This window comes from Epinephelus fuscoguttatus, linkage group LG10, assembly GCF_011397635.1.
Source record: "Epinephelus fuscoguttatus linkage group LG10, E.fuscoguttatus.final_Chr_v1".
Taxonomy (NCBI): Eukaryota; Metazoa; Chordata; class Actinopteri; order Perciformes; family Serranidae; genus Epinephelus; species Epinephelus fuscoguttatus.
In genome coordinates, this window is record NC_064761.1 from 40,489,349 (window position 1) to 40,513,231 (window position 23,883).

The 23,883-nt window shown below is 40.4% G+C and overlaps 2 protein-coding genes across 2 annotated transcripts in view; one reads left to right on the top strand and one right to left on the bottom strand.

Moving 5' to 3' along the window:
• Nucleotides 1–3,680, bottom strand: part of scfd2 (sec1 family domain containing 2) — a 131,537-nt gene extending 127,857 nt beyond the window's left edge. Inside the window, exons 1-2 of the mRNA XM_049588548.1 lie at nucleotides 2,765–3,680; nucleotides 2,491–2,659 (exon numbers count right to left, since the gene is read on the bottom strand). Coding sequence (XP_049444505.1) covers nucleotides 2,491–2,659; nucleotides 2,765–3,578 — 983 coding nt within the window. The 5' untranslated portion in view covers nucleotides 3,579–3,680. The remainder of the gene's footprint in view (nucleotides 1–2,490; nucleotides 2,660–2,764) is intronic.
• A 492-nt stretch (nucleotides 3,681–4,172) lies between these two features.
• The window catches only part of fip1l1a (FIP1 like 1a (S. cerevisiae)), a 31,516-nt gene continuing 11,805 nt past the window's right edge, over nucleotides 4,173–23,883 (top strand). Inside the window, exons 1-9 of the mRNA XM_049588550.1 lie at nucleotides 4,173–4,316; nucleotides 5,643–5,709; nucleotides 7,513–7,568; nucleotides 9,830–9,946; nucleotides 10,076–10,191; nucleotides 10,366–10,445; nucleotides 13,408–13,510; nucleotides 13,816–13,915; nucleotides 21,115–21,169. Of these exons, the coding sequence (XP_049444507.1) occupies nucleotides 4,250–4,316; nucleotides 5,643–5,709; nucleotides 7,513–7,568; nucleotides 9,830–9,946; nucleotides 10,076–10,191; nucleotides 10,366–10,445; nucleotides 13,408–13,510; nucleotides 13,816–13,915; nucleotides 21,115–21,169 (761 nt within the window). The 5' untranslated portion in view covers nucleotides 4,173–4,249. The remainder of the gene's footprint in view (nucleotides 4,317–5,642; nucleotides 5,710–7,512; nucleotides 7,569–9,829; nucleotides 9,947–10,075; nucleotides 10,192–10,365; nucleotides 10,446–13,407; nucleotides 13,511–13,815; nucleotides 13,916–21,114; nucleotides 21,170–23,883) is intronic.

Sequence of the window (23,883 nt, forward strand, 5' to 3'; positions counted from 1 at the left end):
TAAGACTGGTTCCATGACAGCAGAACCTCCCACCTAGCTCCTAACGGTCCCTGCTACAGTCACTGTATGTATAAGCCTCTTCATGAACTCAAAGCAGCCAGACACACTGCATGACAGCTCCGGCCACAAAACTCTTCTTCTAAGTCAAAGTCTTTTCCTCCTGAAACCACATGAAGGGGCAAAGCGGGAGTGGAACACATGATGTAGGACTAATCCCTGCCATGTACAACAGCCCCACCGCAGGCGCCGAACACGTGCATCTGTACAGCCAAGGCTAGATGCGAGCTTCACTGAACCACTGGCACCTACTGCTGGTCATGTGCCACTCAACTCGCTCAGCAGGGGATGGCTCTGTCTGGTGAGAGTGTGTTTGCGCATATGTGGGTTTGGCAAGGTGGGCAAAGTATGAAGAAATGTGTACTGTGGTTGTGTCAGCAGTAGGCATGGGTCCCAATGGCCAGCTCCAAGTTGGTAAGGTACTTGTCTTCCTTTTCCATCACACAAACTACTTAAAAAGATCGGATGAGGGATTTGGAACTGGATTCAGACTTGATGACATGCTAATGAACCCCATCCCTTGTCAGTGGATAAGAATTAATCCAGTTTGGGATAAGATAAATATTCCATGGAGAGGTGGGTAAAATATTGTAGACAGACAATCATTCCCACTCACATGCACACCTTGAGGCAATTTAGAGTCTCCAATTAACCTAACCTGCATGTCTTGAGAGTTTGGATGGAAACTGGAGCACCCAGACTGCAAACTTCACAAAGACCGGCTGCATCAGGCCAAAGAATCAGAATAAGCCACAACCAGTCAGAGTGCCTGCTTGTAATTAACACTGCAACACATATGATAAGTTTGTGGGGTCTTTTGCGCTCACCTAAAGGGAAGTGCAGTTCTTTGTGTGCTAAAACTTAGTGCGGTAAAACATACACTTTTACTGGCTATATCTCCAAAGGAAAATGGAGGGATTACTTGATTAAAAAGCATTAGAATACACAGCGAAAAATGTCCATCACAGTTTCCAAGGTGACAGATTCAAACGTCTGGTTTTGTGTGAACACGAGTCTAAAACCCCGGCGTATTCGATTTACTACAATGATCAGCCGCAAATTCTCACACTGTAGTGGTTGGACCCATAAAATGTAAGGGCTGTTTGTTTAAAAATGGACTGAAAAAAATAACTAACAAATTATTTATCACCTAACTAATGCACACTATTAGAGACACAAAAATCACACATTCCATATTGTCCTCCAGATGGGAACAAACTCACTAGTCCATGCAAAGTTAAATTTTTTTTAATCCATTTTCTATTTATTTAGGGGGACTGTGCAATACTGGCTTAAGATAACAGGGATGGAATCAGTTATGTCAATCTGCAAATATGTGTGCTGAATTGTTTATTGTTGTCTGAATTGTACACTGTTGTCACACAATGTTTTAAATGTTTGTTTTTATCTGCAACAGCGTGCACTTGTGCCCAAGACAAATTTCCTTCGGGACAATAAAGTTGATCTGATTTGATTTGAAACCACTCCCTGAAAATAAAACAAATAGAAATTGGGGCTTATTATGCAAAACACAAGGCCACAAAAGAGATTACCTTCAATTTTGCCCTGTGATCATGTCATACTGGGTCTTGGAAAAAGTGAGCTGAACAACCTGAACTCTGTCAACACAAATATTGTACATATAGAATAAAAAATTTGGAAATGTAAGCATTTTAGTTGAGAAGAATAAATATATGTACAATATGTATAGGTGAAGAGCAAACTGTAAACGTCTTTATCCAGCCAAAACCTTGACTTCCTGATGACTTACTAAAATGTGTTTTCTATCTTTTCTTCTGTTCTTTACTTCTCTTGTCTAATGTTGTCCTTCAATGATGATGTATATAGGGCTGCAACTAATGATTATTTTCATTGTTGACTAATCTGTCGATTATTTCTTCGATTAGTCGACTAATCATTTTATCAAAAAATGTGTTAAAATGTTGAAAAATGTCAGGCTGTCTCTCCCAAACCCCAAAATGATGTCATCGAATATCTTGTTTCGTACTCACGCCAAAGGGTTTTAGTTCACCGTCGTGGGAGAGTGTGTAAAGCTGCCAATATCTGAACAGAAGAAGCTGCGATAAGAGTATTTTGGGTACTTTCATAGCACTTTTCTATGAAAAATGACTCAAACCGATTAATCGACTACTAAAATAGTCACTGATTATTTTAATAGTCGATTAGTCACAGATTAGTCGACTAATCGTTGCAGCCCTAGATGTATATTCATATTTTCTTGACAGTAAAACTTGTCTTCTCCTTTTAATGGGTCACATTTAAAGTAAAATGATTGGTATTTATAAAAGTACTTCCCATCCAGCTCTCTCAGGAAGGTGATTATAACAAGTATGTGTGTGCATAAACACCAATTAATCAAAAACAAAATGGCTGTTGCTATAAATCAACTCTGGTAAAAACAGAAGCACTCACTGGGACTGTGCGAGGCAGCCGGGGGCCAGGGTGGTCTGGGAGTGAGGTGTCCGCTGCAGACTTGTGAGCTCCAGCATGTCCACCTGTACATCTGTCACATGACCAGGTAAAGGTTTGAGCACAGTCAGGATCTTCTCCACTAGGTTGTCGCCATGGTGACCAACAGCTCCTGAGAACCACAAATGAAATTTTCAGTGACAAATCAACATCAATGATAATACCACAAAGAATAACAGATAGGGATATGCAGAATGTTATGATGTAATATGGTCACCTGTAAGGTCCATTGTTCGGTCCACAAAAATGATGGATGCTTTATTTGGGGCTGTCTTCCTTCGGTTTTTTGCTTGAGGGTGATTGGCCAGTTCCCCTGCTATGATGCGGCTCATGGGACCCACAGCAAAACTCTCCTCCCTGGTGCCTGTAGCTTCAAACACTGAGTTTAACGCGGAAGCCAAGGATTTGATTTCAAACTGCAGCTCAGTGGGGAGAGAGTGCATGTCTATGTCAGCCAGGCTCCCAAATCTCTTCTTCTCTGGTCGTTTTACATTTATTGCCTCCAGATCAGGTGAGAGCAGGGGGAACAAGTGTGCAAACGTGGGTGTGACGAGCAGCTGCTGTGAAACAGGGGCGAAGACCACTGGCGCGTGCATGACTTCAGCCGTGTAGTTCATGTTTCCCATCCACTCGCACAGCTTCTCTTCAAACTGCTCAAACACAGGGCTCCCCTCCATGTCTGTGGTGACGTTGTTGGCGAGCAGGTGCACGGAGTGAGCAACGGTGGTGAAGACAACACAATACTGGAAGTGACTGAGGGATATGATGTCTTTGATGATGTCCACTGTTCTGCCCTTCAACAGAGTGCTCACCACGAACACGGCTTTGGGTTCATTCACACCACAGGCTTCAAAGCTGGAAAACTCCTTTACATTTCGGGCTCCAGCCTCCAGTAGGAGAGCAGCACCTCCGCACCAGTGGAGAGCCTCTGCACACTTGTCATCCATGAAAACAACAGCTTTCTTTACCTTCGACAACACCTTGTCCCACATCTGGACCGGGAAGCGCGTAAAATCCTCTGTCGTCAGCATTTTGCTAATTATAACTGTTAGCTAAATGTAACGGTATCACAGAGGCATCAGAAGTGACAGCTGAAGTAGCTCCAACAAAACAAACACACGAGTCTCTTGAAGGTGACGTGGCAATCGCGCGTCGCAGCATAATAACGTCATCGAAGCGTTGACTCGTTGCTATGGCAATAAGCAGCAACCGGAGAGCGACTTACAGGAAGTGCTGCTGAAGTGTTAATGTTATATTTCATGTTAAAATGATTATTGTCGATGTCAGCAAATGAAATATATATCTGTCTGTAAAATGTTCTCTTATATTTGAAATATTAAACGTAAACAAAAGCAAAAAACAAAACAAAAAAAAACGTGAGAATGTTTCAGTTATTGATTAATTCAGTATTATTGCAGGCTCCAGAATTCACTGCTGTTACCAGCGACGCCATTTTTATCCCTGAAAAGAAAAAAGAAAATGAATTTAGTTTCTGACCAATGACAAGGCTGGCTTCATGAACCACGAGCTGTCACTTGCCTTAATTGTCTCCATGGAAACGCACTGTCAATTTAACTGACATGGACAGCAGGATCACACAGGACCCCGTCTTTGAAGATGTTTACAACTAATAATATCTACATTTTTAAATTCTGGTGCATATTTGTTTAAATCTAGGTTTTTAGGCGACATTAGAATTAAAATGTATTCATCGGACTCGGACTCCCCAGCTGTCTGTGACGAGGATGAAGAGGGAAAACTTTATCAATGTAAGTGTTAACAGGCCAACCGTTAATGCACGTTAATGTATTGTTCCCAACACACAAGTGCATTTAGGCTACTTAAGTACTGTAGGCCTACTTAGCCCAAGTAAATGTATGAGGTACTTGAAGCCAATAAGATATTCTGAAATTAGCCATTCTGCAAAATTAGTACTTTTACCTTTGGTATTTTAAGTATATTTTTGATGCTAATACTTTTGTACTTCTCTACAAGGACGAAAAGGGAAAACTTTATCAGTGTAAGTGTACACAGGCCAACCGTTAATGCACGTTAATATATTGTTCTCTACATGTCCAGCATAAACACCACTATGAATAACTATTGGTGGAATGTAACTAAGTACATTTACTTAAGTACTATAGGCCTACTTAGCCTTAGCCCATGTAAATTTATGAGGTACTTGAAGCCTACTTTACTTAAGTGTTTACCTTTTTCTGCAACTTTATAATCCGTTTTTGGGAGTACATGTAATTAAATTACAATATGTGAATGTAATTATAATCAATTCCTTTCAGTCAAAAGTGTAGTGTGTAACATTCCTTCTGTTAATTTGCATCCTCTTTTGGCATAGCCTATTTCTGTATATTTTCAGCTTTATTGCCCAGTTTAGAACATTTAATAGAAAAGTAATCAAATATAATAAATTACATTGCTTTGATGAAGTAGCCTAATTAAAAGAGATATTTATTACATTTGTAACAGAGTAACTGCTAATCTGTAACGTATTACATTTAAAAAGTAACCTTCCCAACACTGTTTATACTTATTTACAGTTTCAGAGAGCAACAGCTTTGGTCTTTTTTTGTTTCCTGTCATCTACCCAAGGAAACCGTAATATAAAATATCTACTTTATAGTTTATTTGTCATGTGCTGCATTAACAAACATCCAACAGGATGATATTGATAAAGTAATAATATTATTATGGATTAAGCTACTGAACAGTGTATAGGCTAACAAAGCTTAGTCAGCTCCACCTTTACCAGCTGTAACATTAAAGTGATGAACACATTAATGCATTAATAATTATAATCCAATAAAAAAATAAGTACTTTTACCTTTGGAACTTTAAGTATATTTTGATGCTAATACTGTTGTACTTTTACCAAGTGTGAGACTTTAGCTTGTAATGGAGTATTTTTACACTGCAGCATTGCTACTTGTGTGATCCGGAAAACTTCCACAGCTGTGTATCATATCTGATGGCTGTTATACTTGCCACAGGTGACCAGATTAATGTAGCACACCTTTGTTAAAGTGTCAAATCAGGCCACAAACTTTGTTTTAAATTTGTCATGTATGTGTGTGTTTCAGTGGTTTTTGAATTGGGCACCAGTAATAACGAGGATGAGGGAAAGGAGGAGGTTCAAATCCCATCCAGGTGTGTATTCTCTGTCATACTGAGGCATATGGCCCTGCTGTATTTATTACCATGCTAGTGACCCTTTTAATTTTAATGTGAGCGCCATTCAAAAGCAATGCTATGGGCATAACGCTACATTTAAATACAACCACGATGAGAAAGTGATCATATAACACAGTCGGCTATATGAGGCCGTTATTACAGTTATTTTTCCTCGCTCACTTAATCTTCCAGTGTCTCCCTGAACCTGAACTGTGCTGCTCATTTCCAATTAGAGCCAATTGCATTACAGTAATGAAGCATTCAGATATAATACACTTTTCACAGTGCAATAATGACAGTGATCATTATAGTTGCACAATACATGTGTGACATTTATGCTGCATGAAATGTGCAGCCAGTTATGTGCGACATTAAGGAGTATTTGATGCTCATTATTGGGAGCTAGGAAATGTAAGTGAACAATATCTGCGGTCTGCACTCTCCAGCCTCTTTACCTCAGAGTAAATGTAACATAACCTGGCAATTACATCATGTTACTGTAACATACAAAGCTTCGACAATAATCTTGTTTTTTTTGTGTGTGAGTTCAGTCTTTATTGAATTTGTCACTTAAATATTCAAAAGATAAGTTAATCGACAACCCTTGTACAGCATCTTTCTAGTCTTCTGACCACCCAAAGCACTCTTACACTACATGCCACATTCACCCATTCACACACACATTCACACACACTGGTAGCTAAGGGCATCATACATGGTGCCACTTGCTGCTCAGTAACCATTTGCACACACTCACACATTGCTTGAGCAGTCATTGGGAGCAACTGGGAGTCATGAAAGATATTTCGAAATGTGGGCTGGAGGAGCCAGGGGTCAAACCACCGACCTTTATATTGCTGGATGACTCACTCGACCTCTGAGCCACAGCCACCCCCATTTGTCTAAGTTTTTGGTTCATTTAAAGCCCCAATACCTGAGGGTTAGAATGACCACCTTCAAGAATCCCAACAAAATTTAGGCATGAACTAAGCCATCTCTCAATACGAAGTAGAAGGTGTTTTTAAGGTGTGCCTCTTTTCAGACGGCTTTATCCTGTTTGCTTTTGTGCCATTCAGTAACTGGCTGTACTGGCTTTTTTTCTTTTTTTATAATAACATAATATCATTCTCTAAAGAATCTGTGAAAGTGGGCACTTAGCCTGTAACTGGTCCTGACAAGAGCAGTCTGAGTGAAGCACTCAGCTAAAAATAGCAGCACTCACTGTTGAATTTTATCCCCAGCTCTTATTCCTATCTACTGTGCACATTATTTTGTATTTTTGTCACAGCACCTGTCAAATAATCTGTGTTATAATATGCAAGTTGATATTATTATTATTATTATTTCCGTGTGTTTCTTTTGTTTTATGAAGTAATTTTAAAGCTGTCCAGGATGATGAAGACAGGGACAATGACTGTGTTGATGAAGGCAGTGATTTTTGTGTAACTGTGCAGCCGTGCATATGAGAGTGTAACTGTTTGCTTTCCATCTTCTGACAAAATAATGTTACATTTTTCAGCCTTTTATTGTGTTTGCTTGCCTGTTGGGCATAATATGAATGTGCATCATTTGTCAGGAACCCACTTCTGTCAAAATGTAGCTTTGAGATATTTTCATTGTTATTTTTTTGTGATATATTAGTCTTGTATGCAGAGGTGCCATTTGAAATTAGGTTATCAGCGCTCCACCCAGACAATAGTGTTTCACAGTGTTCAAGTTAATGTCATGATGATGGAGATAACCGTGATGATAATGTGCGTTCCCCTTGTTTTCTTGCAGCTCCGAGAACTCACCTGAGTATCAGGAAACTGATGATGAAAGGATGTATGCAGTTGGTAAGTAGGGTAGAACCTTTTAGGGATGGCTCAGAGAACAAGGTGACACAACATAATATAAGTACGACAGGAAAAATTATTTTGTAATTCATTAATTAAACGTAAAACCTTTAAAGGTAGGGTCTGGAGGATTTTCCAGTTGCTGTTTGTAAACACACATTCAAATTTGGCCCCTCCTATCAGGCTCAACTCTCCCGGGTGTACGGAGCCTGGAGGTACAGAAGAAGGCTTCACAGAAGAGGTTCAGGCAAGGCTCGCGCTGGTGCATGCTCGGACACGCTCGGGCACAGCACCTGCGCTCTCTCATTGGCTGGGGAAATCTCCGCCCAGAAGCGGTCCAAGCTCACAAAAACATCAAAATACAGTTAAAGGACAGGAGCTCTGCAAACAGAGTCACCACCACACATGAGTAGAAGCCCATAGGTGATGATTAAGCAGGATTTCATTTGTATATGTCTATATTTTGTTTTGTTTGAAAATCCTCCAGATCCTACTTTTAAGCATTCACAAATGCATAGTTCGTACTTTTTCCTGTTGTTAAAAAACAGGTCACATGTAGCCTCCTCATAATACAGCCAGATTTCATGAAACACAAAATCTGCCTATGCCTATCACTGTCATCATTAGCTGACCTCTTCACTGAGACTACTGGCTTCATTATTGCACATCACCTCAGTTTAGTGATTCCTCGATGTTTTAAGAGTCTCCAGCTGCCTTATTAAAAACATATAAATGATAATCTTCTACATTAAAAAGGGTAGGCCAAGCTTCGATATTTTTCAGCCTAAAAGTGACTAATGGGAACAACAGTTTTTGAGACTGGTCCAGTATTGAGTGAGAGCACTGCAGCCAGAGTGACGAAACAGCTACAGTGTAACCACTCGGGGCATTTGTGCACCTTCAATTTACGTCCTCTAAAGGTGCTCAGATCAATATTCTAAGTGTCTGACAACCTTATAGAGATCTCTACAGAGATAGACCTTTTAGTCAAAGAGTGAATTAATTTTTCCTTAACCCTTTGAAACCTGTAGCAACATCCCTTGTCTTGTGCTGCTTGTAGACGCCTTTCACAAGTATTTAAACCTTTGAACCTTGAGCACATTGGTGCGGTTTCTTTCAGAAACATGGGGAACAAAAGGCAATGAGCAACTTGGTAAAAAAAATGTCCCACAAATTGAAAAAAAACAAAACAAAACAAAACAAAAAAATTAATAGATTTTGAAAATTATTTTTAAAAAAAAACTAAAAAAATACAAGGGAAAACAAAAAAAATAGGGAAAAACTATATTAGTAATCAATATTATTATTACATGTTAAAATTATGTTGCAGAATAATTGTAGTTTTAATGATATTTTAGATCTTTTAATTATTTTTTTATTATATTTTTTTCTGAATTATTATATTTTTTAATATTTTTGTACAATTCATTATTATTTATTTATTTATTTATTTATTTTATCTTTATGGGTCATTTCTTTGTATGTTTGTTTTTAACTGTCTTTCTTTTTTAACCCTAATTTTCTTATTTTTAATTTTCTCTTTTTACTAATTTCTTGCTAATTTTTTTGGGTCATTTCCTCTTTCATTGTTCACTGCCTTCTTCCCATGCTTTTAAAAGAAATCAAGCCAATTTGCTCAGGTTTCAAAGGGTTAACCAGAAGCAGCCCTGAAATAGCTGTAACCAAACCGACCAGAGTCCAATTAAATAAACGTTAATTTAAGCGTGTATAGAGCCAGCATGTTCTCACATCTAACTGGGTGAGTATAGGGTTTAGTTCAACCAAACTAGAGTTGATGATTGTTGGAACAGTGGAAAGATGAACCAAGACTGATTTTGTGAGTTTTATTTTGTTTCAGTCGACTTTGAATTTAGTGTGTTTTCTGATTAAAAAATACTGTTTTTTAAATGGAGTCTGGTGGGTTTGGTGTTTGCAAATTTTGTCTGTGTCTGGTTAAAGAAAAAGGATCTTGCTCTTTAACAAAAAGGTCTGTCTCATGTTGTCAAGTGCCATCCTTGATGTGGCAAAACAAGCGCTTTTAGTGGATGTACAGTGATGGTGCACAATTGCCCATTAACGTTATATTGCAGCTTGTTTTGGTGCTGCCAGCTGCAGAGCTCTTGCTCAATACTGGACCAGTCTCAAAAATTGTTGTTCCCATTAGTCACTTAGACGCAAGACATGGGGAAATAGGGTACCAAAGATAACCTTTAAAGTCCTTGGCAGTTACACTTGTCACGTTTATGAGTTGTCTGTTTCAGGCAGCTCTAATCCTGTCGAATGTTCAACGGTTGATAATACATATGGACTTGACACTGATGCATTGGACAATAACCAAGCAGTCCCAGTACGGAAGGAAAAGCCATGGAGGAAACCTGGTAAGCAGTGGATTTACAGCCAGTAGATGTTGGTGATTCATTCCATTGTGCTCTCTCTAAGTAAACTCACTCACTGTGATTCAGTAATTATATGCAGGCTTGTTTGTGACTAATGTGTTTTGTTTTTAGGTGCTGACATCACAGATTACTTTAACTATGGTTTTGATGAAGAAAGCTGGAATGCCTACTGCAAGAAACACGCCAAAGCCCGAGCAGCAAGGAAAAAAATGTACACTAAAATCAAGGTAAGACAAGATATTACTGATGTGATTTAATCAACAGACTTCTTTTGTGAGGAGGGAGAACATGATCTGAAAACAAGAATCACAACAGATACTATTGCTCCTCATTTAAACTGAAGTAGAAATTAAAGTAGATTAGAGAGCAGATGAGTGTAAAGTTGTTGTTATTCCACTCAGGTCCAGGAGAGGCAGACTGGATATGAAGAAGAGTCCTGTCCTCATTCTCTCCCAGGCAGCTCACCTATACTATCCTCGAGGTTAGTAACACGTCTTCTACCTACTGTCAATGCCTGTGTCCTCAGTGCCTCCTCCTCTATAACCCTGAGCTCAGAGCCTGGAGAGGCTGGCAGCTGGTTGTTTCTGTTTGTGACACAACAACTATCAGCCTGGTGCCATCTGTTTCCTCTGATCCTAAGATGGGCTCAGCATATTAGGGTTGTATTGGCAAGGGATCCCAAAGTGTTGAGGTAAACAGAGACTAATGTTCATCTGTTTAAGCCTGAAGTGAAATTTCGTGGAAGGTATGTAGAGACACACAATACTATCAGGGGATTTGTCCAAATAGTGGATTTAGAACTTTATAATGTTAAATATTTGACAAGTTTTTCTCAGTCTTTGAGACCCTCTTTTGCTTTTATTTTACTTATTTTATTTTATATATTTATTTTACATGTATTCATTTTGGGTCTTTTTCTGTCAACAATAGTTTGCCTCCCCTTTGCACTCACAATGATGGAGAGCAAATAAATACTTTCACTCCAGTACAGTTACTTGAGTACTTCCATTTAATGCTACTTCATACAGGAAAATATTGCACTTTTCGCCCCACTTATCTCACAGCTGTATTCACTTGTTATAATTAACTAATAATGTACTGTGTATTGTTGTTGTAGATTCGAATCTAAATTCAAATTAGTATAACTTAGATCAGCTGCAACATGAAAATACTGCTCACATGTTGGCGCATCAGTGATACTGATCCACACAATGAGCTTGTATGAGGTGAGCCAAATTCAATCAGCGCTGATTGCCTTTCAATGCATGACGGTTAGATTTGTGCAGCTTGAACCCATCTTGCTCAGACGTCATGCGCAAGTGAACAAAAATAACCTCACAAGATCGAGGTGGCCGCAGTTTTTAGAGTGAGGTGTGGCAATAGCTCTCCACCAACTGCAGGACCCAGGGCACAATGCTACATGCCTGGCTCTCACCTGATCTACCAGCTGATTGGTTTAGATGTTGACTCAATAATATGATGTTTTATAAAACTTTTTTCTTTCATATGAAGAGATTTTTTTGTCTGATTTTAGAAAGTAGAAAGTATAGACCACCTGTGAAGCATGTTAATAGGCTACTCTGATAATCTGATAATAAACTGGAGACTGCAAACAAACTGATAAATGGGTTATATAACATTTTAATGAATCACAATCAGATCTAACAGAATGTGATTGTTTCCCTGACTTCCTGTACAGACTGAGGGCTGCTGGAAACTGTTTGACTTGACCACGGCTATTTGTCATGCCCCCTGCTGCTGCAGACTGCTCTCAACCACTTTCCAGGCCAGGCGCAGTTCAGCTTGAACGTGCCTATTAGAACATTCTGACAGGGGTTATTCTTCTGTCTAATGAGCACTTTTACTTTTGATACTCGTAATGTAATACTTCTGTACTTTTTCTTACGTAAGAAAAAAAATTAATGCAGCACTTTTACTTGGAAGTGTGTTTGTTGTATTTCTACTTTTACACAAGTTAAACAGCCTAATACTTAATGAATACAACTTTGAATTCATTTACATACATTGGAATAATTACACATCTTTAATGTGAGAGAACAATAGTAATATAGTAACAGAAAAAACTATCCCATCTACATTAAATGGGTCAGCTTGTGTAATTGCTCTGTTCCTTTGTGCTGTGTGTACAGTCCTCTTCACATTAGCTTTTAAGGGGAAGTTTTGAGCACCAGCGCTGGCTGAAGCCTGTGGGAGACATGGTCGTTAGCCTGGGCCCATGGTGCTTTACAGCCCAGTTACAGCCTCCCATCTTTTATGTATACACTCATGAGCAGCAGATACTTGTCATGTTAGTAAACAGCATCCAGTCCCAGCACACACTGTACATTTATTTATGGACTAGGTGCTGCGTGCCTTTTTGCTCATACACAACAGCATCTTGTCCCTAACTCCCTCCAGTTTAGTTGAATGGCTGTCAAGGATGCTTACTGGCAGGACTGGCCACTTAATTAAAGATTTGTCCCTGCCTTGATGATGTTCTCCTCCGTTGGCAAGGTTGCCCCTCAGGGGAGGTCATGTGGATCTGAGCGCAGTGTGGCGTCATGTCATTTCCCTTTGTCTGAGTGACAGAGCTGGACCGCAGGGGGAACCAGGAAGTCGTAATGTAGCATGCCAGAGACAAATACACACACTCTATTATGTAGTGGATGATGTGTTCAATGAGGCTTTGATACAGCAGACGTCTCATTCTCTCAGAGTCTCAAAATGTGATGCTTGCTGATGGGAGCTCTTGTATTTGTTGATCTGTGTGTGATGTTCTCAACTGATACTGCCTACCATGCGATATAGCTTTCCTTTGAGATGTGAGAGGGATTCAGTCACAGTTTTTCCCCTATTTTGAATTAATGTTGTATCAGAATGGGAAAGAAAGTGTGTGTTCTCTCTTTCCCTACAAAGATATGTGTTGAAATTTTTATTTGGTGCATATTTCAAAGCTGAAGCGAGCAGAAGAGACATTAAGGAGCTCCAAGCACTTCCCTATTGAGCTGCCATTAGATGTAGTTGTTATTCCTTCTTTCTGTATGTTTTTCCTGTTCTTGATTAAGTCCTAGTGACAGAAAGGGGTTAGTGTCCCATCTGTGTGTGTGTATGTGTGTTTGTGAGTGTGTGTGTGTGCCCTTGTGTGTGTGTGTTCGATGGGGGTGGGGGTTGGGGTTTAGGACTGTAAAGGTCTGTTTTGTGAAGAAGGCGAGATGACCCAGATAAGGAGGTTTAATGCGTTAATGGACCTGCAGTGGGTTGTAGTAGGGACATGGAGAGTGAGATTACGATGATGTCCTGTTTTTAATTTGTTATGTAAGTGTACGTCAAAAGGTGAATATGAAAGAGGACGTATCTTAAGAAAGGCTCGCCTGCTATTTTTAGCACTGCATCAAAATGTTGCATGAATGTGATGTCGCGTGTTCATCATGTGACCTGATCAGCAGTGAGTCAAGAGCTACCCTTGATGTGATTGGAGGACGACCTGGATCCAGAGGCAGAGTGGAAGGGATCCAATGTTTCAGTGATGAAGAAAACATTTCTCAGGTAGTGTATTGAAAAGCAAAGACACAGAAAGTTGCTTTTCTTGCATGCCTCCTGTGAGAAAGAATCCAAAAACTGTATTAGAACATCTTTTTACAACCCTCACACAACTTATGCAATGTATTCCAAGTCTCATTTATCCATGTTTAGTGAGGTAAAATTAATGTTTTTGTTGATGGGGTCTGGCTTTGAAAAGCACATATATAAGTTTTCTTTACTAATTCAGTGTAACAAAGGGCGATTAATTGATATACAAATGGCCATTTGGAGGGGAAAGTATTCCTTTAATATCTGTGTTTACATTGCAGGTGATTACTGAGATGTCATCCGAGGAGGATTTATCCACTTCTCATCATCTGCCCTCTTCATCCAACTTCAGTTCTCCCTTTGCATATACCCCTCCACCACGTAAGTTACCCTGTCACTGGGAAAAAGAAACACGCTTACTTATATATATCCACATAATCCCTCAACTGAATAGGCAGACACCCTTGCATATCGCCTTTTCACATCTGATGCTGTGATAATGACCAGATGAGTTGTCTTTTAAGAAGCTGGAGGAGTCCATTTAAGTGAAACATGGAGATTTCAGGTGGAAAGGGCCCCGTTAGAACTCCCTGTGGGCCGCATCACGCATCATGCAGCTGCACAAATGACTAATGGCGATCTGAACATGTGTGTTTGTGAGGCTGCAGCACGTGTCATAATAAATAATCCTGTGGAGTTGAAGGACAGAGGTGAACAGTGTGTGCATGTGTGTGCGTGTATGCATGTGAAGGCATTGTATGGATGTATGTCTTCCTGCAGGCAGGTGTCCGTAGTGCCATCCAAGTGCTGTCAGTCTTTGGACTTCCTCTCGGTCTTTGTAGTGAATTACATTGAAATCCAGGAAGCACACAGCTGAGCCATGCCATATCTCCATCTTCAAAGGTTCCAAAATAGATGTGCCGGTTTAGACCCCCTTCTTACCCCTCACACACCCTCTGTGAGCCCCATACTGCCTGGTGAACCCGTGCCAGAGCTGCTAACACAACCAAAATATCAAACATCCTGCCGACTGCAGCTTTAAACAGTCAACTCTGGCTTTGAAGTGTATTTGCGTAGCTTTTATCTAGGCCACTCCCCTTTCTTTAACTTATAGGCCCGGCCTGCTTTTGTGATGCAAATGTGTAACATGATAAAAATAGCCCCCCGGTAAAAAAAAAAAAAAAAAAAAAAAAAAAAAGTGCAGGGTTAGCATATTGTGACAGGAGAAATGTGCTGAACAGACCAACTGTTGGGAATAGGGCAGCGGGAAAGAAGGAGTTGGTTTTTCTTTTCTTTAATTTTTTGTTTGTCTTTTCATTCAGGTCACATTAAATGCCAAGTGTGTTTGATAGGTACAGATTTTGGAGTGGAACTGTGTCATTGCAGGGTTATTCTTGTGTCATCTATCAGTGCAGCACAGCGCACAGCCAAGGTGAGGCTGATTGCTGCTCTGCGCTGCAGTTAATGCTTTCTGCAGCCGGTTAGTGGGTCACTACAGTCAGTGTAGCATAACAGCTTGTATGTGAGGGTCCTTCCATTTGGCACTGATACTTTGACTGAAGATCACTGCGGAGCAAACATATAGTTCTTTCTATCTTGACCATTCCATTACCAGATGCCCTCAGATCATGATTATTGATGAGCAAGACTGACCTCTATAGCTTTTTTCCATTTGAATCAAAACGAGGAATACTATCACCCACATAATATGTCAAAATACCAATAAGATTTAGGCTTTGTCATCACTGCCAAGACAACAATTACATCAAAAGTTTGTACCCAGTATTGATTTTAAGGTTTGCTTTTTTTTCTGGAAGCTTTCGACCAGCAGCTAATGGCACTTCACAGGCAGCACAAAGGGCAAAGACAGGACGCTGTCACTGCATGTGGAATTGTGCACATCTGTCCATGCATGCAGACTGCCTCGTCCCAGAGTGCGGCAGACAGTAGCCTTTACCTAAGCAAAGAAAACGACAGACCTTTGCTGTAGTGCAGAACGGCAGCATGTGGTTCGATGTGAAATATCAACTCCATCTAAAAGCCTCCAGCCTGTAGCTCTGTGAAACATTAGCATGAGAGAGAAAGCCACGCAAGCACAATCGAGCGGCAATTAGCCCTCAGCCATTAGCTCTCTCATATGCTGCCAAGCGTGGAACTCCAGCCCTCATCAAACACTCACTTGAGAACACCACAGGTAGAAACAATTACTCACTCACGCTAACATCGATGGCATGTGTGTGGACGTGCTGGTGTTTACTGTAAGTGCATGTGTGTGTATGCAGCACACACTACACAGCACAATTACTGTGGGAAGATGGCCCAGTTTTAAGCACTTTTAATACAAAGTTCTAGAATTTTCTACACTTATCGATTTGACAGACTCTTAGTGTTTTCTCATGCAGTGACTTTATTTGTTGTAAGGACTCTTTATCGTGGGTGTGTGTTTGCATGCAGCACACAGTATTATCTTTTGCTTGTTTTCTGAAAGATACTGTGCGTAATTTTCAGAAAATCCTTGTCATCAGGAGGATTAAGTGGGATGTACTGGCAGAAATGGAATGTAATATAATAAGTATGCTTTCTTTAGTGTTTAATTACCTGAAAATAAGAATTGTTATGTTTTTGTTAGCTTAGAATGAGACGGTTTTATCTACATAGGTAGCTGGTCCTCGTCCACTGAGACTGTCAGTAGCTCAGAATGGACAAACCAAATACCGGCTCTAGACAGGGCCTTCTGCGTTGTTGTGTCAGCCACTGTAGTAAGAAGTCCTTCTGTGATAAGTAGTATTAGGAAAACACAGATTTTGTGATGTGAAACTGCTTTATTCTTTTATTTATTTCTTAATTTTTTACGGGTTTAAATCATCAACTTACATGACGTGTGCATGCACAAAACAAAACATGATTGACCAGCATACTATTGATGTTTTAGGTCTGTTGTGATGCCCAAACCAAATGAAGGTGTCTTCAGTAATCAAATGCCCCGCCTATGTTGAGCCTAGTTTATTCCCAGTGTCAGTCAAATCCCCATCTGGCCAGGCAGGCTTCACTAGATAAAATGTTTGTTTGTGTGTGTGTGTGTGTGTGTGTGTGTGTGTGTGTGTGTGTGTGGTGACATAGAATTTCTTTTTTTTTTTTTTTTAAGATTATTTTTTTGGGCATTTTGCCTTTATTATACAGGACAGTGTGAAATGGGGAGACAGAGAGAGTGGGGGGACGACATGCAGCAAAGGGTTGCAAGCCAGAGTTGAATTTGCGACTGCTGCAGCAAGGCATCGCCTCTATACATGGGGCGTCTGCACTATCCACTAAGCTACCGACGCTCCGTGACATAGAATTTCTGTTTGACTCATAATGTGGTGGGTGCAAGTGTGGGTACCGGACTGTACTGGCAGATCTGCTCAGGTTCTGCACTTACAAATATCATAAAACAACATGATTGGCTGTACATCAGAAAATATAATGATCCTGTGGGTTTGTGGTGCAGAATAACAGAGCATAAATCATACCAATCATAATGTGTTATTTCAGCTAAACATGCAAGATCCCGAGAAGATCTTCCAGGCCAAGCAGATCTGGTTCCTACATAAGTCATTTGGCAGACTTCATTTCTTAGCTAACACTTGCTAGTGTTGCACACTGTTGCTGCTATAGGAGGCTGAAGAGAGGCAAAGCGCTCGGGAGTGTGTAAAAACGTCACATGCTTTGGACTTTACGTACGTTTTGCCCTATTTTGAAAAAGACAATATTGTCTGTTTACATGGCTAATGTAAATCAAATGCACAGGCTGTAAATCAATATTCCACTAATATTCTCATTTACATGCAGCTGTGCATACTCCAATTAACATGCCCTGACATGCTTTTTTTTCATGTCAAAATATGGAAAAGTAGAACAGCTGGAGACGCTTCTCATTTTGCAGTTTGCCTCTTTTTAAGTTACATTACAGTCCATTCACCGATTGGCAAAAAAGTGATTTATACATGTAAATTGTTACATGTAGTACCTTAAAAAGAAATGCCCTCAGCACTACACTCCAAGCCTTTCTCTCTCAGATTGATGGAAGTGCATGTGTATGTGTGTATGTGTGTGTGTGTGTCTTCCCTTGGGTGTCGAGGAGTGTGAAGTATCAAAGGCCTTGCTGGGTCAGTCTTCCATAGTGAGCAGTTCAGGCCCTCTCAACTCTGTGGGACTTGTGTTTGAAAGGGAAGGAAGATGTTCTACATTTCACCCACAAAGCAAGGGAGCCCTGTGCTTCTTTTTCATATTCAGGCTTGAACTTCCAACAGCTCTTATTATTCTTCCTCCTGTTTCAACCCTTTTTTTGTGTGTTCTGTATGTTGTTGAAAACTGCTTTGAGCCACTCTCACGTTAGGGGTCTCAATGGAAAAAAGAAGAGGATGGTATCCAGATGTGTGTGTGTGTTTTTGCCTTGGCTCTTCAAAGGAATCTCTATATGTGTGTGTGTACGCATTGTGAATGTGTACTCAGCCCAAGTGTGTGATTTAGATCTGCTTGTGTTGCTTGGTCACGTAAAATTTGAGCATTATTACAAGTGGGACCATTAACTGTGCACCCAAGCGTTTGACTCATTCTGTTTTATTGATGGAGGCAAAGGAAAGTAGGACTTGCCACATTTTGTTGCTCTGACATTTTGAGGCTGATCCAATTTCTCTACCTTAAAAGGAGTAGCACCATAAATTATTTGATTATGTTGTTGGTAATGGGGGGGTTGTTTTTGAAATTGTAGCTTGTGTTCCTGTTATTTGTTCCATTTATTAATGCTGACACATTCATCTTCCCACACTTTATGTGTCTTCCTAATACTTCCATAGACACCCAGCTGAGATTTTTGCTCAAATATTTCAAAATGTTACATTTAGAAGAACATACATTTGCATCTAGACCAGGTTGATTCAGCAGTTTTGCATAGATTCTAATGCATAATCAAAATAAATGTTTCCATGTTACCTTATAGGTTACACTTCAAGTAATTATGGCACACAGTATTAAGCAACATTGGCCACATAAAGGCAAATACCTCAGCATCATCGCCTATTGAACCCTGTCTCTGTATTATAGTCTTTTTGCTCAAAATTGTCTGCTGAATCTTTTCCTTAAATTGTGAAGCAAACTCATCTTAAACAAAGGCAGAAATCCGCTTAGCAAGCTTGAAAAGGTAGTAATGCAAAAGTAATGTTGTGTGTTGTTAATGGCTACTCTCTCCAGTTGAGCTGACGTGAAAATGACTGCATTGACTGGATAGACCAGGGGTCTGCAGCCTTTGCCATTAAAGAGCCATTTTTGACCAAAAATAATTTGAAAAAATCTGTGTGGAGCCGCAAAACATGTTTGAGCCTTATAATCAAGGTAACATAGCCTATTATGTCTGAATTAGCTTATACTTGTGGTCTAAATAAGCATTTGTTAATATGTTTTACCACAAGGTGGCCACTGTGCAGGGCACTATCTATGATTATTTGGTACTTAAATTTTGCAGAGCTGGCAGTGAGAGCAAACAAATCTGTCCACACACTATTACGTTCTCTATTTTATTCAATTTACTTTTTTGGATTTGGCATCCATAGCTAACCAGCCACTGCTATTGAGGTTCAGCAACATTTGGATTCATAGAATCAATTTCCATAGAATTATTTTCTCAAAGTCTCAAGGAGCCACTGGACAGGGGCTAAAGAGCCACGTGTGGCTCCGGAGCCACAGGTTGCCTACCCCTGGCATAGACTTTCACAAAAATAATTAAGCAATATCACACGAGAGGGAGTGATGTTATACTCCTGTATTGTCACGGCTGTGATTCAGTCATAGACAATCGCAGCCGTGACGATATACGAGTATAACATCACAAGCTCGAGTGTGATATTGCTTTTATACAATAGTTCAACAGTTAAATAAGCAAGGCTGATTAAGAAATGTTGAAAAATGAGGACAAAATAGATAATTTAAGCATTTTATTTGTCTTCCGCCAACAAAAATAGTTCCCTCTGGACTCCGCTGTCACCGTTGCTATGTAACGCAGACATGGTGCGCCAGGCACTTACTCTTTATACACATTTATCTGCATATTTCCATTAATTGTGCAGCCAGTGAAATAAGTCTCTGGTGACTGCATGGTGGACTGTCGCTTCACAGGCACAGCTGACTCTGCCTTCTGATCTGACAGTATGTTGTTTTTCTCCAAGTCATTGAGCTCCGCTGATGAAACACTGACAAACCTGGATGTGTGCTCAGATGGATTCAGCTTCTCCTCTCCCTCATCTTCCTCTGATGACCATTCATAGTTCAATTCAAAACTTATTTTAGGAAATAAATCCATATTTTTGGCTGTTTGACAGTGGATGAATTAATTAGCCTACAACACAACTGCTGACCTAACTGACACTAACCGTCAGTTTTGATTTGGTTGTTGATTGCAATCAGCTGTGAGGTGGAGTGATACATACACAGTGAAATAACCGTGATGTTGTACTCCAATATCGTCACGGTTTTACTGTCTCTCGACCAATCAGATTGCAGGGCCGGAACTAACTGTTGTATAATTCCCTTTAATCATCACATTTGACCATCTAGAAGTGTGTGGCGGTTTTATATCTGCAGACAACTCTGCCTGTATTCTTTTATTTTGCTGTTTCTGTGATGTTTCTGGGCGACAGCCTTTGGGCAGTTGTGTGGAGCCCCAGCCAATTACAGTGTGTAATTCCATGTTCACACATATTATCAATTTTTCCATGAAAGCCGGTGACATAAAGCTACAAACTGACACCTGACACTTGTTGCTGCAGACGGTCGTGATTTGCCACAAATTGAAGTTAAGCTGGCCTCAACTTTTCTCAGCGCACCAATGTTGTGGTGAAGTGTCAACCAATTATATGTTCTTGTTTTTAGCTGTGGTATTGTGTTTAGCTCAGTTAGCTGACACGATGCTAGGTGTCCCTACCTTACAGAGCACACAGAGATGCAATGGGGCAGTGAAATGTGATGTTCAAGTGGGGCTCAGACGTTGATCAAAAGCTTAGATATTTTTCTGACCAAATACAAACTTTAGATGATGTTCAGTTGAGGTGCTTTGTTTCAAGCCTGTGATGGCGTAACTATGTTAACGATGGCAACTCAGCCACTATGTGATAATGAGCTGGTCCCGCTGTTGCATTGTTGCTCATAGTGTGAACACAGCATAAGGGTGGGATGTAGCGATCAAGTGCCAGATCATTAGCGCACATCCAAGAGGAGCCGTAGAGCCGGGGAGGAGGGGCCAACTTTGTCATGTTTGCGGTTTGTAATGTGTTTACAAACCGCAACCGACAAATCCTACTCAGTTTGTTCATCTGATAGCACTCCTCACACATGATGATGGTTACACAGTAATTGATTAATGGTCTCTTTTCAAAGAACTTGAAGTGGTTATCTTAGTGGTTACATTAGGTTTACATTCACAAGTTGGGCGTAGTCAAGTACATTATTTGAAATCCTAAAATAATTTCATATAAAGTCATATTTCAACCCTCTCACTGTGAGGTATGTGACTCAATAGTCATGTCACTCTCTTCTTCTTTTGCACGCAGCTTTCCTTTACCGACCAGGAACCCCTGCTTCCTCCGCTTTTGCTTCTTCGAACAGGTGAGTCCATGAATTTGTCCTTTTTAATGTTTGGTACCACAGAAGTCTGTATGTAGTGGCTGCAGTATAGGAGCAGGAGAAACTGCAGGTGGGATGGAGATACTGTCAGGGAAACAGCACACTGATCTCTATTCAGGGAGGTTTGACTCAGGTGCAGGCACGGGTAAGAAACAAATTCAGCAAAAATTGTGGGAAGAAGAGAAAAACATTAGTCAGAGACTGGACTGGAGATCATTAATAAAAGGTGCATTAGTGCTGAAAATTTAAAACAGAATAATTGCTGTTGGAAGCAGTTTCCTAATTTCTGAGGCAGACCTAGTGGTTCTTATTTGACACCCAAGGACAACCTGTGTTTAGGTTTTTATGACATTACTGTTTTTCATTCTGAGCCGGATCAGTTTTATCATGTACAGCGTGCTGTGTTGCTGATCTTGCAGCTGGACCGATGGCCAAATAAGGTAGAAAGCAAGACAGCAACCTTGTTTGTGCCTGTTTATCAGTATCCAAAGCATCCCCCACTCCCCTCTTCCGATCCATGTCACAACCTGTCTGCAAACTCCCACATTCAGCTCTAATTTACACTACTTAGATCACAAGTGAGCCACGCTGTACCCCAGGTTTCCTGCATTTTCATACAAGGTCCTAAATGCAACACCACTTCAGTCTTGTTTGTTGCTAAGCTTGTTTCTCTTGGATGTTGTCTTTAGCCATCCTGTCTCATTCCATCTCTGGTTTGTCTGTCTCTCTAGCTTCCTGTCCCTTTATCTTTTTTCTCTCTTTTCTCAATCCTACTCTTTTCCTTTCTCCTAATTTGCTGCCCAAATTCACTCTGTGCTCTGTCCTAAAGGATGGTTTTTCTCACATCTCAGTCCATCTGCCAAATCCTCACATCCTTCAGGGACTTACTGTTCCTATGAACTCTGCCAGCCATCTCCCATACGCTTTATGAATCATTTCCTTTTTAACTTTTCACTAACACACATGTGTAGTGTCTACACAGATAGTCCCTGCCTCACTTTTGCTGCTCAGCCTTCTCCCTGGAGGTATTCCTGGCACGGTTTGGGCCCTGGCGTCCTATGCTGTGTGCAGGGCCAAGGGCCCATAGGGCTCCCAACATCCATATTTAGTATTTGAACAGGCGTTGTGCTAATTTCCCAATGATATGCCTTTATAGGGAGATTAGTGGTGTCATGCTGCTGCTGAACAGTCATGATTTTCAGTCTTTCAAATTCTCCCATTCAGTCTAAATATAATGTTTTTGCCGGATGAAAAGAAAAATTCAGTGCAGTGGGAAAAGCACTGTTGATCAAGTCAAACCAGAGAAAACACTAGAAGCTAGCATGCTGTTTAATCAAAACCCAACACAACTATACCTGATTTTCATAGAAAAAAGCTTTCCAGGAAAACAAGTGGCTTTTGTTGTGGCATAAACACAGGAAGTATTGATTGATCATCACTGGCAGAAGTTGGCAGGGATTCAAGGCAGTTTAAAATCTCTACTTGGACACGTTAACCATTTTTAGCGGTGGATTAGTTTTACACTATGTAACTGATTTGGCGAAGAGCTCCGGACACATAAGACGGGGATGGATCTGTTATTGTACTGCTGTTAGAAAGTGGCTTAGTCTGGGTGAGAACAACACACAAGCTAATAGGAAGCCTCTCATATTAGAGTCAGTCATGTCTGCAGTAAAAAATCATGGAATAACTAAAACAATGCCAGAAGCAGACATCCACTCACAGTCCAGTATGCCAGCACAATGTTGGAAACAGCAAACCAGAAACATATTGAAATTCAGCTGATTTTGATAACTCTCTTTTTGCAGGGTTATATCTGCTTGAAATGCTCCAAACTGAGCATTGTATAAATGTCAATTTGGATATATTTTGTCAGTAAAATAGCCAGGTAACATCTAGATCATGCCTCAAAGAATCAGTGTGTGTTTATCATATCAACCACCTTTAATTTAACATCTCATATCTGTTCTTTTACTCTCCTGTGATGCATTAACAGGGCCCGACTCCTCTCTGCTGCTGATGTGTCAAAACCATAATATGTATTACTGACCATTAAAGAAGTAGTGGTGCAGTTTAGATTAATTTAGAGTCATCATTGTTTATGTTGATGAAACACAGAGGCCACAAAGTGAGAGGTGTGAGCACTGAGTGAGTGCGAAGTGCTTTGACGAACCATTAAGCATACTGTTATTATCCTCCGGTTAGGGCCCTGCCAGCAGCCACATGCTCACTCAACCAGACTCACTCTTTCATTCACTCATCTTGTCTCCATTCACAAACAAGCCTCTCTCTGCATCTCTCTATGCTCTCTATGAGAGCAACATAAAAATTATAGAGAGAAAAAAATTGGCCAGGTCAGTGCTGACGTAGCACAGGGAATGATGGACCTGCTTACTACAGGGTTTATGGTGCAGTGTGTTTGGACTCACACCTGATGGGAAGCAGTCCCATTGGATGAGCTTCATACACACCTTCAGCACACTCGGAAGTTTTCAATTGGAAGCGGGTGTGGGTCCAGGCCACGTGGACGGTCGGAAGATCCAGAAAGTTTCAGTAATATGCCCTCCATCCGTTCCTCATGGGTTGGCAAGCTCACACTGCGCCTTGACAATGAGCCAGTCACTTCAAACACTGGGAAAACACAGCTGTGCATTTGTAAAAGTGCTTTGATCCACTTGATTTTTTCATTCATCGAT